The 17,612-nt window shown below is 34.2% G+C and overlaps 3 protein-coding genes, 1 long non-coding RNA gene and 1 other non-coding gene across 5 annotated transcripts; 2 read left to right on the top strand and 3 right to left on the bottom strand.

The window, feature by feature from the left end:
- Positions 1–230: 230 nt before the first annotated feature.
- LOC111986669 (uncharacterized) lies at positions 231–2,965 on the top strand. Its single transcript, XR_002880208.2, has 2 exons — positions 231–603; positions 2,293–2,965. It is a non-coding gene; the product is annotated as an uncharacterized LOC111986669 (long non-coding RNA).
- Positions 2,966–3,849: 884 nt separating this feature from the next.
- Positions 3,850–4,895, bottom strand: LOC136071446 (uncharacterized). Its single transcript, XM_065782765.1, has 4 exons — positions 4,838–4,895; positions 4,650–4,733; positions 4,420–4,484; positions 3,850–4,233 (listed from the first exon to the last, which is right to left on the bottom strand). Exons 2-4 carry the CDS (start codon positions 4,707–4,709, stop codon positions 4,047–4,049), a joined length of 312 nt encoding a protein of 103 aa, XP_065638837.1. The 5' UTR covers positions 4,710–4,733; positions 4,838–4,895; the 3' UTR covers positions 3,850–4,046.
- Positions 4,896–6,886: 1,991 nt separating this feature from the next.
- On the bottom strand, positions 6,887–12,245 carry LOC111986668 (uncharacterized). The gene is made up of 11 exons (XM_065782761.1): positions 12,119–12,245; positions 11,477–11,651; positions 11,296–11,344; positions 9,823–9,929; positions 9,245–9,290; positions 8,439–8,573; positions 8,220–8,309; positions 7,967–8,098; positions 7,779–7,862; positions 7,549–7,613; positions 6,887–7,362 (listed from the first exon to the last, which is right to left on the bottom strand). Exons 1-11 carry the CDS (start codon positions 12,228–12,230, stop codon positions 7,176–7,178), a joined length of 1,182 nt encoding a protein of 393 aa, XP_065638833.1. The 5' UTR covers positions 12,231–12,245; the 3' UTR covers positions 6,887–7,175.
- On the top strand, positions 11,735–11,807 carry TRNAK-CUU (transfer RNA lysine (anticodon CUU)). The gene has a single exon. It is a non-coding gene; the product is annotated as a tRNA-Lys (tRNA).
- Positions 12,246–15,985: 3,740 nt separating the features above from the next.
- LOC112027657 (uncharacterized) lies at positions 15,986–17,080 on the bottom strand. Its single transcript, XM_024060307.2, has one exon. The coding sequence runs from the start codon at positions 17,019–17,021 to the stop codon at positions 16,299–16,301; it is 723 nt and encodes a 240-aa protein (XP_023916075.1). The 5' UTR covers positions 17,022–17,080; the 3' UTR covers positions 15,986–16,298.
- Positions 17,081–17,612: the final 532 nt, after the last annotated feature.

The following is a 17,612-nucleotide window of genomic DNA, read 5'->3' as shown; positions in this document are numbered from 1 at the left end:
GGGAATTTCAGAAGTTTCGATATATATATATATATATATAGATTATGTAATCTCAAATATAATTTATGTTCACTTTTTTAAACTCATGTAATGATTAAATTATTACAATTTAAACACAAAAAAGTAATTATTTGTGCACGTACTTTAGAATTTAACTTAAATGATATCAACTTAGGGAGTTTATTACAATAATTTTTCAAGTCAGCATTATTTAAAAAAAAAAAAAAAAACAAAAATTCTGATTTTTTTTTCTTTCTAAAACTCGATAATACAAAAACCCCTAAATACTAATCAAAACCATAGCAAAACCACGGGCAACATATACAACCATTCCTTTCTCTCCTTAGAAACCCTCTTTCTCTCCAAAAATCAAAACCTTCACCTTCCCCCAAAAATCCAAAATCAAAATCCAAAACTTAGGATGAGAAAGAAGGAAGAACCAATTGGATACGTTGGGAAACGATTGACTCATCATCTTTACCTCTCAGAGCTCACCTTACTCTCTATCTGATAAACCAAGGAAAGGAACATGGTACAATGATGTAGAAGCCAGAACTCTTGACGGCCTGCAAGGCTGACCAGCGGTCACACTTCAAATCCAAGGTTTTCTTTCTTCAATTATATTGAATTGGGAAATTCTAGCTCTTTATATTATAGATTTATGTTGCTATTGACGAATTGTTTTATTAAATTCGCTGTACATGATGAAAAAGCTTGCCCCTTTATTTTCACCATTGTTTTTTGAAGATGTTTAATTGAATGAAACAGTGAATTTTCCTCACAACCCAAGTAGAAAAGGATTATATATAGTATGGATTTGGTGTCATAGAATAGTTGTTTTAATTTCCTAATCATTAAGATCATAGGCATAGCTCCCCCAAATAGAAACTATTTGTCTTTTGATGTCACAAGAGTTGTGTTCTTTGATAACTGATCTTTACAATATTTGACTGTAGCATTAGCGTTTGGCACTAATTTTCCAAGTTACCATCATTCCTAGAATCTTCTCCAACCTTTTTTTCTCTCCAGTAAAATATTCAACTTTTGCTTTCCACTTTGCCAAGATTTGATTTTTTAAACTTTAGCAAAGGGATTGCTGAATAGCAATTTGTGTGTGTATAACAGTGACATTCTAGATGATTCTCGATAGAGACATAACATCTTTTTTAACTATTGATATACCCTGTTGTGATTGATACATAATAAAAATAATGTTATCAATACATCTATATGTGACAATGATGTTGCTCTAATCACAAAAATATTTAATTGTTGTGAAATATCGAAGTTGTAAAGAATGTAGCTACTCTCATAATCTAAATTTATGATCATAGTTATGTAAAATCTCTTTTGTTTATGTCATGGGTTACAATCAAATACAAAATATGTGCCTACTTTCCTGATTTCTTTGAGGTTGCTGCTATAAAGAGAAAAGGTACAAGAGATTGCTTTCTTAAATTTCGTTACGGATCATTTTGAAGTTTTTCTTCCCTTTTGTCAATGTTAAATTGTAGTGTGCTTAGTTTAGGTGCATTTTTTGGGTGTATTCATGCAATAAAACATTCTTATCATTCCCATTTAGAAAATGTACACCATGTATTTGACAAAAAGTTTCACTCAAAATTGAATATTACCACTTAAAATTGAAACTTAACAAATAACATCGTTTGAAATCCTAACCATGATAGTGGTAACTTTCTCCCAAATTGTTCTGAGGGCTATGAATAGATTGTAGTCATCTTGCTCAACTTTTTTCAAGCGGAAGGTTGTAGGTGTAGTTGATTTTGTGGGTCAAGGTGGAAGATGCTCTTCTTGCTGTCTGTGGCTGTTCCAAAATTTAGTTGGTCTAGCAGCATGACGTGATGGAATGTGCGTTCAACGACCCGCCTTCTTCTTTCATTGAACTCATGGATTTGGCTTGGGATAGGGACCAAAAAACATGCATACTCACTACCATGCTATCATGGGTACTATGGCAACAAAGAAACAGGTTTCGGCCTATATTATGTTGCAATGAGTTCCATTAAATCCTAAAATTGAATACTTGAACTTGTGATGAACAATTTTCTGATATAGCTGAGAACAGCATCACTTTTTGATTTGTATATATAGAGATTTGTCTTATGCACATGCACAGATAATTGTAAGATGGATTTATATTTGTTTAAGGGAGTAGCTAGCTTGTGCTAACCAGAAGGAACAGAATCACACAATGGGCTATTATGTATATTCTAGTATTCAACCAGACCCCCTTGGTGTACTAATAATAATGGCTCAAAATCTATCTTGCAGGTACCAGGAAGCTTTCAACAAGGAAGAATCTCAACAATTCAAGGAGTACAAGCATTCCACTGATCCTAATCCTGTTGGAGGTCAATGGCAAATTGTACTAAATCTAGCAGGTGCAAAAAGGAGGGGATTTACTGGTAGTGCTTATGCTTATGAGGCTAGGAACAGACAAGGTGAAGTGGTGTTTTGGGGTATCAGAAGCTGTGTTGCAAGCTCTGCTGCTGGGGCAATACATGAAGCTCTGGTGGAAGCCTCTATCCAGGCAAGGACCCTTGGTTTTTAGCAAGTTTTGGTACTCAACAACTGCAGGAAATTAGTTCTACTCTTTAATGGGTTTGCAAAGCCAGATTGGAGGGAAAGAACAAGATGGCAAATCTTAGTCACATGCAACAAACTGGTTTAGTGTTTAAGCTGATTTTTGTTCCTAAGGCTGTCCTAGATAATGTCTAGAATTTAGCTAAGTTGGCTATTGATGTGCCAACTCACTACTGTTGGCCTAATATGGTTCAGTTTGTAACCTAGCTGTATGTTTTTCTTTCTTTACTGGTATCAAAAATTATGCTTAAGAAACAAAAGCACATAAGGATTGGTTGTTATGTTTGTTTTAATTACGCCTTTTATTCTAATATGTAATGTTGCATGCTATGTCATTGAAAATAGACATAGCCTTACATTATTGGTGCTGGACTTATCAATATTGGTGTTAGTATTTTATATTCCAATTACATTGTAAATTTTTTTTTTGGTAACTTTAAGCAAACTGAATTTTTTTTAAAATATTTTAACTATTCCGTGCATCGCATAAGTTAGCAACTAGTTACCATAAATCATTAAATGAGAATTATAAGTAAAATTTTGATTTAGATAAGAAAAAGAAAAAAACACAATACGACTCATTAATAAATAAAAATATAAATCTCTTAAACATACAATATAATGAATATGTTATATATTTATTGACTACGACATTTATTATTTTTTTGTTGAGGAAATCTTAATCAACATTTTATTGTTTACTTTCTCAAAAGGCATTTTATTTTTTAGATTAGTATTAAATATTATATACGTTTGTGTTGTGCTCACATACAACATGTTTATCTATGCATATTTGAAGATGTTTGGAGACATGTATATTAGTTATAGATTTTGGGAAAATATTTCTCCCATCGAATCCTCTAGTTCTCTTCCATTTTTAGGAGGATGTGAGACATGCGACATTTATTTGATTTTTAAATACCATGTGTCTTACATGTATAATATTATTGAAGAAATTTGAGAATTCAATTGGAGAGGACTTTATATCATAAATTTGCCTCCCCATGTTACCTCTTGACATGGAGTGCAAAATCTCTATTTGAGATTTTTAAAGGTTTTAATGGGCATTTTCACAGTGAAAAGTATATATTACCAATTTCAAATATAAATTATATTTTCCATTAAAATTTTAAGAAGTCAATTTGCATATAACCAATCCATCATGAACGATACTGCTCAATTTTTTTTTTTTTTTTTTTTTATAACTTTAGGGGGAGATTGGGAATTAATCCAATGGATCGGGAATAGACAAAAGAGAAAGTACCCCCAAATTATCTTACATGCCGAAACTGCAAGGTTAGATCATGGCTTGAATAAACAAGCTCCGAAAATTGTAAAATTTTCTCAATGCAAATGTTCTTGAAAGAAGGAAGCGTATACCCTAACGCCTAATCAGGTGTCACTTTTCTTTAATTCTTCCAGATGAACTCCAATACGAAGGCTCAATTAAAAATTTTCCACATACGGGTTCGATATCCAAAAGACATTAGCGCAAGCTCCCAAAGCATATTTGGTATGCTCAACGGATTCACCTTGGATCCAGGTATTTCAGACCAGTTCACAGATATCTCAATCATTGGGATGCCAAACCACTTACACAGAAAAACTAACTCAACATCAAAACACCACCTGCACAGAGTCCACATTGTAAGTCAGTTCCCGCAACATGTTTTACAAAAAAATTAGAATAATATTTGAATACCATGAGTTTCCTTCAACTCTACTACAAATTATACAAAAGATGGATAACATGGAAGAGGTAAATGGATCCTTTATTTCTACAATATCCTTAAAAACGCACATAAATGCAGTTACCTCTTCAAACGAATATTTGTGAAAAGCTTCCTTGCAGCAGCCCTAGTAAACATCTTAAACCCACACTGTGATGCAGTCAAGAGTCAACGTCAGGATAAACATTTAAGTGTATTTTACCCAAGATTATCACACAAGCTTCATTTACAGCATAAATGAAGTACTGGACTTCTACAGTGGTAGTAGACTGGACGTCAAATATAAAATAAATAAATAAATTGAAGCAGAAATACCTGAGTGTCACGAATTCCAGGTCCCGCAGTTAAGACAACCACAAGATGGAAACCCTTCATTAAAAAATTACGGTACCATTTCCTCTGTGACATTCAAGCGAAATGGTTTAGCAAAGCAAAATCTAATACAAATTTGGCAAGAAAAGTGCATAAAACATCAAAATAGCAAGCAGCTTAGCAGACTGAACTGTAGCTAGAGCCTTTTCCTCAAGATGAGCACGAGAACCAAATGCAGCAATTGGGATATCAGATTTGCTTAAGAAACAAAAGCACGTAAGGATTTTTTTTTTTTTTTTTTTGAGAATAAAAAAAAAAAAAATCCTTATGCGCTTTTGTTTCTCATGTGCTTTTGTTTTAATTACGCCTTTTATTCTAATATGTAATGTTGCATTCTATGTCATTGAAAATAGACATAGCCTTACATTATTGGTGCTGGACTTATCAATATTGGTGGAGAAATGCTATGTTTACAACAATTTTACAACAAATCCTAAGTGGCAGGTTGTTACTGGTTATTATTATTGGGACAAAAAAGTAATCTTACTATTAGTTTCAAATTTGAACCAATAATAACTAACCACCTATGATTTGTTGTAAAATTGTTGTAGACGTAGCATCTCTCATATTGGTGTTAGCATTTTATATTCCTATTAAATTGTAAATTTTTTTTTTTTTTTGGGTAACTTAAAGCAAATTGGAATTTTTTTTTTTTTTAATATTTCAATTATTCTATGCATCACACGGGTTAGCAACTAGTTACTATAAATCATTAAATGAGAATTATAAGTAAAATTTTGATTTAGATAAGAAAAAAAAAATACAATACGACTTACTAATACATAAAAATATAAATCTCTTAAACATACAATATATTGTGTGGGGGGTAAAAGCCCAGAGCTACATAATGGGCCCGAGACACCCCGTTAAAGACTATTATATTTCTGAGGAGCAATAAGCGGTTGGGACGGCCCATCTGAAAGCAAGAAACCCAGAAGTAAAGAGGGAATACCGCTCGAAGAGGTCTCTACTGATCCGAATACGTCTCACTCCTCGGCCATAAATTGTCTTGATCAAACAAACGTGTGGAAGGTCCGAATGACCTTCCTGACAATCCCAACGATGAGGATAAGCTTTGGGCGGATCCAGAGATGATCGGAGCCAAAAAATATTTAAAGGAAAAGCTGCTACCACCGCATTTAATGCACTGCAACAGCTTTTCTAGCCGCATTTATGTGGAGAAGACCCCTGAACAGTGCAACCTCAGCTACCGCCACTCACTAAGAGCTAAAACATACATCTGACGTGACATGCACTTGAGTGGATACGCAGATGAAGAACAGGTGGACGGTGGAGATGATGGGAAAGGATACTATATAAAGAAAAAGGGTCCCTAATGAGGGGGGGAAAAGAAAGAGAAAAGAAAGAGAAAGAGAGAGAGAGAGAGAGAGAGAGAGAGAGAGAAGCTTTACTGTAGTTCTGAATGTGTAATCGCTGTCTCACTTAATAATACATTTCCTTGGACATTCATTCATGGAGTTGTTCAGGCATCATTTCATGTTATCATCACTGCAATCAACCTAGCCCACCATCGTTTACTTCAAAACCAGCCCAGCTCTTGCGCTCACTCTCTATAAATTCATTGTTCTGGGTTTGTTGGGCCTTCGACCTATATCTTTTGAGCTTGAACTATAAAAACTGACCCTACATATTGAATATGTTATATCTTTATTGACTATGTAATCGACATTTTTTTTTTTTTTTGAGGAAATCTTAATCAACATTTTATTGTTTACTTCCTCAAAAAACATTTTATTGTTTAGATTAGTATTAAATATTATATACGTTTGTGTTGGGCTCACATACAACATGTTTATCTATGCATATTTGAAGATGTTTGGAGACATGTATATTAGTTATAGATTTTGGGAAATTATTTCTCCATCAAATCCTCTTGTTCTCTTCCATTTTAGGGAGGATGTGAGACATGCAACATTTATTTGACTTTTAAACACCACGTGTCTTACATGTAAAATTATTGAAGAAATTTGAGAATTCAATTGGAGAGGACTTTATACCATAAATTTGCCTCCTCATGTTACCTCTTGACATGGAGTGCAAAATCTCTATTTGAGATTTTTAAAGGTTTTAATGGGCATTTTCACAGTGAAAAGTATATATTACCAATTTCAAATATAAATTATATTTTCCATTAAAATTTTAAGAAGTCAATTTGCATATAACCAATCCATCATGAACGATACTGCTCAATTTTTTATTTTATTTTTTAAACTTTAGGGGGAGATTGGGAATTAATCCAATGGATCGGGAATAGACAAAAGAGAAAGTACCCCCAAATTATCTTACATGCCGAAACTGCAAGGTTAGATCAAGGCTTGAATAAACAAGCTCCAAAAATTGTAAAATTTTCTCAATGCAAATGTTCTTGAAAGAAGGAAGCGTATACCCTAACGCCTAATCAGGTGTCAATTTTCTTTAATTCTTCCAGATGAACTCCAATACGAAGGCTCAATGAAAAATTTTCCACATACGGGTTCGATATCCAAAAGACATTAGCGCAAGCTCCCAAAGCATATTTGGTATGCTCAACGGATTCACCTTGGATCCAGGTATTTCAGACCAGTTCACAGATATCTCAATCATTGGGATGCCAAACCACTTACACAGAAAAACTAACTCAACATCAAAACACCACCTGCACAGAGTCCACATTGTAAGTCAGTTCCCGCAACATGTTTTACCAAAAAATTAGAATAATATTTGAATACCATGAGTTTCCTTCAACTCTACTACAAATTATACAAAAGATGGATAACATGGAAGAGGTAAATGGATCCTTTATTTCTACAATATCCTTAAAAACGCACATAAATGCAGTTACCTCTTCAAACGAATATTTGTGAAAAGCTTCCTTGCAGCAGCCCTAGTAAACATCTTAAACCCACACTGTGATGCAGTCAAGAGTCAACGTCAGGATAAACATTTAAGTGTATTTTACCCAAGATTATCACACAAGCTTCATTTACAGCATAAATGAAGTACTGGACTTCTACAGTGGTAGTAGACTGGACGTCAAATATAAAATAAATAAATAAATTGAAGCAGAAATACCTGAGTGTCACGAATTCCAGGTCCCGCAGTTAAGACAACCACAAGATGGAAACCCTTCATTAAAAAATTACGGTACCATTTCCTCTGTGACATTCAAGTGAAATGGTTTAGCAAAGCAAAATCTAATACAAATTTGGCAAGAAAAGTGCATAAAACATCAAAATAGCAAGCAGCTTAGCAGACTGAACTGTAGCTAGAGCCTTTTCCTCAAGATGAGCACGAGAACCAAATGCAGCAATTGGGATATCAGATATCTTAATACTCGAATCACTGGCTGCTGAATCCCCAGAATGATACTCTTTTCTGGCAAAAGCATGAATCTGGTAGGCATAATAACAGATAATTTGCAGTGGCTTTATTAACATCTCCACATTGAACTAAAATTTTGACGACCAAAAACTTTATATGAAAGTACCAGTATACATGAGGGATTATACAAACCTGATTTTCAAGTTTTTCTAGGTCATTAACCTTGGTTGCTCCATCAGCATCCAGCATTAGAAGCAGTTCACCACGTGAATGAAGCATTCCCTGTTTTACAATGCTTTCACAAAGGTAAAGCGCTTCAATCAATTGTCGTCATGCGTAAAAGAGGAAAGATGGAAGCTTCTCAATAACATCAGAACACGTTTATAAGTGAATTGTTAAAGTTAGACTCACTTTTCTAATAGCTTCTCCCTTGCCATGATTTCTACCAAGAAGGATAACCCTCACATTGTCTACAGTGTATTTCCTTACAAAGTTAAAAGCTGCTTTTTTAGTCCCATCAGAACTTCCATCATCAACAATCACCACCTGGTAAAAATTCATCTATTCAAAAGTTAAGCAGCAGCAAAAAAAGGTACTACAAAGTACAAACCCAAGCTAGGAAAACAACTGACATTATTTTATTGAAGGAAAGAAAAATGCATATACAGTAGAATGAGTGGCAGAGACAATGTAAGATATTTTCTTCCACTACCTTTTAGTGAGAACTTATGTAAATTAACAAGAAGGCCTACAGAGCAGGAGGAGGAAAAACAGTAGCTGAGAATTAATGGTGCCAGGGGGAAGAGGTGATACTCATAGAAGTGAGAGTTCAAATATTAGGGCCAACGTTTACTCAGTTAAACACGCTAATGATATAGAAATATTAGTTCAACAGGCTTCAATGCCTTGTTATTAGGAACTTGACATAATAGAATTTACAAAAATAATCAAACCTTATGATGAAGCACACAAGATCTCATTTTGTAAAAAACAAAAATACTGCAGAGCTCAAAATGGGAAAACCTGTCTAGCATCTGCTTGAATGATAACCCTCATTACAAATTCGGTAAAGAACCAGAAACACAAATATCCCTATTTGAATTTCTTTTATAAAACATAAATACAGCCCCAGATACGATCTCAAGGTGCAATAATATAATCATAGGCCGTGATAACCAACTCAGATGATTTAGTTAATGGAGGGAACAAAATGATACCTCGTAAGAAAATGACTTATCCTTTGCCGCACGTTGTTCAAGATAACTACAAAGAAACAGACATAATTATCAGTACAATTCAAAATGCAACCCTCTCAGTAGTAGCCACCTACAGATATTATTTAACTACTTCATAAGTGCAGTTCTTAGGCAACTAGACACACATTTATGCAAAGCCCCCCATCTTCATTATGTACTACATAATAATTAATAATAAATAGTTATGCTACACATAAATAAATAAAAATTTGTACAAAAAAAAGGATGAAAGTGTCCTTTGTGAGTCAATAAATATTAGTTTGAGCAGGCACAGATCCATATATCATTCCAGCTGCCAAGTCTCAATTGGTTCACAATCAAGCTCTGAAAGCTCAACACTGCCCCCCGCCCCCCCAAAAAAAAGAATTAAGAAGAGAGAGTTCACAGAGCTGACTAAGAAAAAGATGATATGAAAGTAGACACCTTTTTCTGATTTTCATGCTAAAATTCAAGCAAATATGAAAAAAAAAAAAAAAAAAAAAAAAAAAAGGGCTTGGTGAAAGAAAAAGTAGAGTGCAATTACTTATGATTGTACTTACTTCATAGTTTCCTCAAGTGCTCCAGGAAGTCTATGCTCTTCATTGAATGCAGGTATTATCAAAGATATATACTTCTCTGCAGGATCAGAAACATGAGGGCAAGGAACCTAGAACAAAATCCTTCAGAAATGTCAGAATCACCCAAAACGACTACAGACAGTCCATAATATTCAAACCAACATAACATTGTACGGTGAACATACTTATAACAATAATAACAACAAAGAGTCTAATACAATAACCAACATATTTCTAGAAAAAGACCAAGAGAATTCTAATATTTCTTCACAGATACTTTTGAAGACAATATATTGCTCAGAAGTTTATACATCTGCAAGGCATTTATTAAATTTAGAAACACACATCATATATCCCTTTTGGATAAGTTATCCTTTTCATTATATGCTAATGTTAAAGTCTTTCATATGAAATTCAGATATCATGATAAATGGTGTAGGTTGTTAAGGGGGGGGGGGGGGGGGGGGGAACATAATCTACTGTATAAAAATCCACCTTGGATTATGTCTCTATTATTATTCTTTTAGAAGCACAGATTTGTTTCCATGAAGCCTATGGTCCAACCCAAAAACTGTTATCCACTGTAAAAAGGGTGTTACCTATGCCTTATACTACAAAATAAAGATATATCAGAAAATGACTACACCAAGGGAGCATAAAACCTAGTTTCGGAAGGGAGGAAAGGATCTGAACTGTGAAGAGAATGGTGGGCACCCACCATCCCCGTTGGAGTTTTTATCGTTCCAATTTTATAACATCATATGTCCTGCAAGGTGCGTTTTCAGGGTACAGAAAGGAGAGACAATGCAATCAGTCATTCCATTTCATTCCTCTCCAACGGTCATGTTTTTGTATGCAAGGGGATCATGATATGCTTTCCATTTTAAAATTTTAACTTTTATCCTACTTTCTAGAGAAGAGTATAACACCAATTTTTCGTAATCACATTCCTTTCCATTCCTTATTAAAAACTACCAAACAAAAGATTCTAAAACAGTGAGAGGAACATAATATTCTTTTTTCATTTCCCACCCCATTTTACTTTTTCCACTCTTTTATGAACTCTTAAATACACTATAAACAATGTCTTGAGTTAACCACAGAGGCTTCAACACATATACGGCGACAGAGATTCCTCAACAGAATCAAGCCAACCGTGCAACACAAGAAGAACATTTGGACCATTCTTAACAAAAGCATTAATTTCAAACCACTAGTTTCCACGATGAATTTTGAAACCTATGCATAAGCCTATTCTCAATCCCATGCCCCCAAGATTCACACTCACAGATAAAACCATAATTGAAAAAAAAAAAAAATTCCAAAATAGCAGGAATTCCAAATTCGTTTCTTTCATTTTCTCATCAACCAAACGGAGGGTTACAAATCTCATAAACACCACAAAACCCTAATTTGAAGCTAAAATCGCAAAAATAACATGCAATGTAGATTTACCTGCTTTAATGAATTAGGGTCCTCGAAGATCGCGGGGGCTTCGACATGCCTAGCCAATAATAAATCAAATAAAAAGAAAAATTAGATCAAAAAACATTCAATTTAACAAAAACAAAAACCAAAAACTAAAGGAAGAGATTGTGAATTGAAGAGAAAAATGAAAGAGGTTTAGATTGGGTACGTGTGGTTGTGACTCCTTCGAGAAGCTTCGATGAAGATTGCAGAAAGTAAAGCAAAGAGTGCGATGATAATGAAGGCGAGCAAGAGCCCCAGCAGCGTCCATAGAAACCCCATTTTCGGTTTGCGGAGTTTGTGATCGTTTTGGTCAGCTAGGCCTAGCTGACCTTGGAATTGATCTGATTAACAAGTGAATAAAATGGATGAAATGCTTGTAGTGATTTGTTTAATTATAAATATTTGAGAGGTGATAACAACAAAAGCCCGTCTAGCTCAGTTGGTAGAGCGCAAGGCTCTTAACCTTGTGGTCGTGGGTTCGAGCCCCACGGTGGGCGAAGTTCATTCAAATATTTTTAGTCATTTTATTTAGGATTAGTTGCATTTTCCCTAAACTATTGATTTCATTCCTCCCTCTTCTAAATATCAAATTTGAGTAATGTCAACACAGTCAACCCATTTAGCAACAATTTTTTTAAAATAAATAAATAAATCAAAGACATCACTATTTTCCTATTAAAATTCAACAAAATTTCTTATTACAAATCATAAGAAGAAGAGGAAAAAAAATCTTTGGAATAAGCCACATTACTTTTCATCCCAAAAATCTTTTTGGCCGGTGAGAAAACAAAACAATAATAATTTTTACCCCTTAAGATGTAACGACCGAGAAGGAATTGGTGTGCAAAACTGCGCATTTCCCACCACCATGGCTCCAACTCGACATCATCCTTCAACCGTATCTCCCTCACCAATTTCATTAGGCTCAAGTCCTCCACCTAACTCCTTAGTTGCTCCTCTCACTAGCAACCATGCCACAAACATCATTATGCTCGCCGTGACAACTGCAATTACTATTTTCCTATTAAAATTCAACAAAATTTCTTATTACAAATCATAAGAAGAAGAGGAAAAAAAATCTTTGGAATAAGCCACATTACTTTTCATCCCAAAAATCTTTTTGGCCGGTGAGAAAACAAAACAATAATAATTTTTACCCCTTAAGATGTAACGACCGAGAAGGAATTGGTGTGCAAAACTGCGCATTTCCCACCACCATGGCTCCAACTCGACATCATCCTTCAACCGTATCTCCCTCACCAATTTCATTAGGCTCAAGTCCTCCACCTAACTCCTTAGTTGCTCCTCTCACTAGCAACCATGCCACAAACATCATTATGCTCGCCGTGACAACTGCAATACAGACTCAAGCCAAGAGTACAAGTGGAGCTCTACAACTTAGTCATGTCTCCTTTGAGCCAAGTGAAGCATTCTTGAAGGAATCATATGCTTCTTTTAAGCCTTTACCTGGTGCAGTTGGATAATTTTGAACAAGAGACCTTGCCCATAAAGTAAATTACCACACCTATGATTCAACCAATTAGGAGACAATCAATTTTTTTATTCCTTTTTGAAAGCAATTCATCCTTCCCAAACATAGAATACAACTCTAAGCACCTAGATTCAAAAGTTAGAAGCTTTTGAGAAGATTATGTGGATTAATATCTAAAATTCAAAAAATAAAAACCTTCACTCAATAAGTGAGGATGGAGACTATCACATCATCACTTCTTTTGCAACTGCTGAAGATGTTTGGGATTATATAAGTATTATTTATTCCTAGCAAGATTCTCCACCTTTCTATCAATTGCAAAATGAAGAACACGCATTATCTGGCAATTTGAGCCACTGTCGTGGAGATTGTATTGAAAAATGCCACATATTCCTTGCTAGTTGTCTAACATCCTAAACCCTTCCACCCTCGAACCCATTACCCATTTCCCAACCTCCTTACCTATGCATTTAAATAAAAAATCAATGGGATATTGCTCGATATCAATGATAAAAAGCTCTTTGTATATTTGTTTTGAATCTAATGGAAAATTTGATACTAAGGATTATTTGCGTATTAACAATAAATCAAGGGGACATTGCTCGATTTTAAAGTTGGATGATATTATAGATGATTCCTTACTTAGGGGAAGTGTAATTTACCCTTTACCGTTTTTCATTTGTTTTTGGCAAAAATATTAAATTACATTTATACTTTGCCATATGCAAACAGAAGAAGTTGCAGGCCTGTGTGAAACTTGATTTGGGGGATGAAAACCAAATGCTAATATTTTCTTTCCAGTTTCCTTCCCAATTTCCACATGTTAAGACAGTTGTGTTCCAATCAAGATATATATAAAATTGCGGTGTTTGCCTTTGTCAAGGATAGCAACATATAACCAAATCACTAGAACCTCTCAACAGCATGATGTTACAATTACCCAAACAAGTTTCCTATAGGAGAAGATGATGGAGCTGACAGATTTGGAATAATTGTTGCAATGGACAATAGTTGTTATCGAGAGCAATTAGAGCTTATTGTGTATCTTTTTTATTGATTGGGCCCCTAGCTAAATTAGTCGCGTTACAACTGCTCTCTGCAAGAATTAAGTAAGGAAAATTCTCTACCTTATTGGCTGAGGTGTCATGAATTAGTTTGGTTCCCAATGACTTCCTTTTAGACTTATGTAAGATTCGTAGTAATTACTAATTAGATAGTTGTTAAGAATATATTTTCATGTATCAGCTTCACAGCCCATTCTTTTAATTTATGATTGTTTCTCAATCTACTTTATGCCAACTATTGAATAGGACTAGCTTCATTTGTTTAAACCCTTTTCTTGAAATTTAGACTTGTTAGGTCCAAGTCATATCAGGTGTTTTAGGGCATCTCCGGTTGGTTCGGCAGTCCTTGTTCCTCTCCAATTTTTACAAACTGAAATCCAAATTTCATGTTCCAACAGTCAAAACCTTGCATTTCAAATAAGTTCTATGTATGTTATATGCACTTCGCACAATACGTAGGCCTTGTAATTTTTTTTTTCTTTTTTTAAAGATAATTATAACATATTACTAACTTCGCAATTCAAACTTTTTCACTATTAAACTCTTAAGCATTTTATGCATGTATGGCCCAGAACTTTGATCTCTTTGGAAACATCAACATATTTAATTATTAATTATATACAATTTGTTTATCCCTGAGTTTAAATTATAGCAATAGTATAGTACTATCCTTCATAGTTATTTTGGTACTGAAAATTATACTGTGTATAAACTATATATAGCATGTGATTCCAATTGCTCACTACTCCTTACACCATGAACACGGAATTGTACAGAGTACAGGCACATATTTATTCCAGTTTCCTCAGAAGGACAAAGATGTCCAAGACTCATGTGATAAAAGGTAGTTGGCATGGGGCCTTCTCTCATGGCCATGATTAAGACCAGAGAGGTGGAAATAAGGAAAAAAAAAAAGAATGGTTTTCCTTTCCCCTCACTTTTTTTTTTGGTAGACCATAATTCCAGAGAGGTGGAGAAGGTGGCCCTTTTGCTTTTTTACAATACCCCATTTCTGCTTTTCCATCATGCCAAACAGCCTTTTTTTCCCTCTCACCACCATCATCTTCATCACACTCATCCATGCACCACACATCATTGCAGTTATATATATCATCCATTTATTTATTTACTTCATCATAGTTCTGAGTTTTGACTACTACAATTTGAGTTCACATGTTTATTAATGAGAGAAATTATTTTTTAACCTTCGAGAAATTTGGCTTTATAGAACGAGTATTAAAATATGTAAAACAGTCGAATAATATCTATGGCACGCGTTCTAAACCAATTGCCAGAATGCATGTGTAGCTTCGACATTTGGGTTCACCGTTCACGGATTATATCTAGGCACAAGTTACTAGAAAACAGTGCTAACGGAGGGAGATTGGGTTGGACCTGAAATTGAGATACCGTTAATGCAAGCTTCCTTTTATTGAGGTATTCAACTATTCATATGCAATTAGACCCTGAAATATATTTACTGTAAATATGGTTGATAATATTTAATCTCAGGCTATACAAAAGTAACAAAACAGTCACTAATTAAGCAATTCAGTGCCAAGGGATTTATGATGTTTTGGACTTGATGCGCAAACGATGAATTTTCACGTCCAAGTGTGCGTTTAGATTAACTTTTCCCTTTATTAAAAGTGAATTTTTAAAAAGTTATATATATATATATATATAAATCAATCAAAAAATAAGTCCAAAGCTCATCCTTAGACAACTGAGAATATAGTGGCATCAAGGTCCCAAGTGAGAGTATTTGGCATTGAAAAGGATAGTCATAACTAGCTACCCTACATATAGTCAATTGTATTGTTTTTATAAGACATATATAATTAACAGTTCGATCTTTTGCCCAAAAAAAAAAAAAAAAAAAGAGCGATTTTAATATGCACTAGCCTCTAAATGTACTATTGTTTGTGCAAAGAAAGTGGAAGAATGAAAAATACTAATAGAATTGATGAAGGAAATATGTATAAGGAATAATTATTTACTATTTTCTTTAAAGGAAACAAAATAATTATTTTTTTACATAGATGTTATTCAAGATAGAATCACTGAACCTGTAACATGTGCCACACTGCAGATGAACAGCGACATCACCATTTAGAGATTCTACAATTCTCTGTCATATATAGAAGTCGATCCAATTTATTCTTACTAAAATACAGCTTCTTTTTCAAAGATAGAAAAAAGAAAACAAAAACAAGATCTCCAACAAATAAACCAATCCCTCCATCATAATCATAACCGAGAAAAAATTATTAAAAAAGTCAAACTAAAATTATTATATTAAAAAAAAAAATTCCTAAGATAAGATGACGAAGATGATGATGATGGCATTGGTATTCTTTAAGCAAGATGATGATAAGTGATAACAATAAAAAAAAATAAAAAATAAAAAGAAGAGATAAAGGAAATGTTGCCTAGTGAGCCATGGCCACAGGAGGTGGAGTGGCATAGCTAATGCTTCTTTGGTTAGGCATAGCAAGCATTGCAGTGTGATCCAAGAAATCATTGAGTGCAACCACAGACTGTAGTATATTCCTGAGATCATCAGCGCATGAAAAGCTCAAGCTTCCGACTTTCCTTACTGCGTACACATAAAAAGTTATGCACCCCTTTCTGAACTTGAACCTAGCCATCTCGGACCCTGTCAAGCCTCTGATGAGCCTCTTGTTCACTTCTCCAAGTGGTATCTCCGATGGCCAAACACGGTCTATAGCTGACTTCATGGACTCAGTTTCAAAAACGAATAGAAGTACTTTGGATTTCTTGGTGCCAAGGCCAAGTGTGAGGGTGTGCCAGGCATGGTGTGCCAAGATTGTAAAGTTTGTGGGCAAGAAAGCTGTGGTTGAAGGAAAAGGGAGTTTATTGTTGTTGTTATTGCTGTGGGGTTTGGTATTGGTATTGGTATTGGTATTGATATTGATATTGGTTGGTACTGGAAAGGAAAGGAGCTGTAAAAGTTCAAGAGGCCTAGCACGACGGATTGTGAATGATTTTACGATGAACTGGCCGCCGAATCGGAGACCCTTTACGTCGGAGCAAGGCTTGAAAGAGAAATCTGAGGTGGGTTTGGTGGTTTGGTCATTTGGGTGTTGGTGCTTCTGCTTCTTGTTGTTCTTCTTCTTCTCTTTTTTTTCCATGGCTGGGTTTTGGTGGTGGTGGGGGGTTTTTGTTTGTGTATGAGATAACAAACCAATCTAAAGCTTTTTGGTGGTTTACAAAATTACAATAATGGGTTTTTCTTTTTGAGATTAAATTAATAAGAATAGGGTGTACTAAAAGCTTTATATACATTAAGACTAATACACTCAATCATACTTTTATTAAAACTCTATTATCTGATATAATTAATTAGAAATTTTTAAAACCCAATCATGGTTAAAATCAACTTCCTAAATTATATAAATACACTCAAAAATAAAAAATAAAACTAAAAACAAAGTGTTGTTTAACAAGTTTTTCATTAATTAATTCAAAAGTTTGATAATATCAAAGCAGTTTAAGGGGCTTAAGTGATATTTCAACGGCTATGGCTTTGTGATGCCCCATATCAGTGGTTTGAATTCTACCTCTACCTCTTTTACTATCTACCAAAAAAAAGTTTAAAAAATTCAATTATATTAAGTAATATTATTGTGTAATTGTATTTATTAACCTCTATTTTTTATTTTTGCAAGAATCTTATATAACATAATATTATTGTAATGTATAAATAAAGGTTTTTTTTTTTT

Source organism: Quercus suber, unplaced genomic scaffold, assembly GCF_002906115.3.
Source record: "Quercus suber isolate HL8 unplaced genomic scaffold, Cork oak 2.0 scaffold_16, whole genome shotgun sequence".
In the NCBI taxonomy this organism is placed as follows: Eukaryota; Viridiplantae; Streptophyta; class Magnoliopsida; order Fagales; family Fagaceae; genus Quercus; species Quercus suber.
This window is presented reverse-complemented; position numbering and strand designations above follow the sequence as displayed.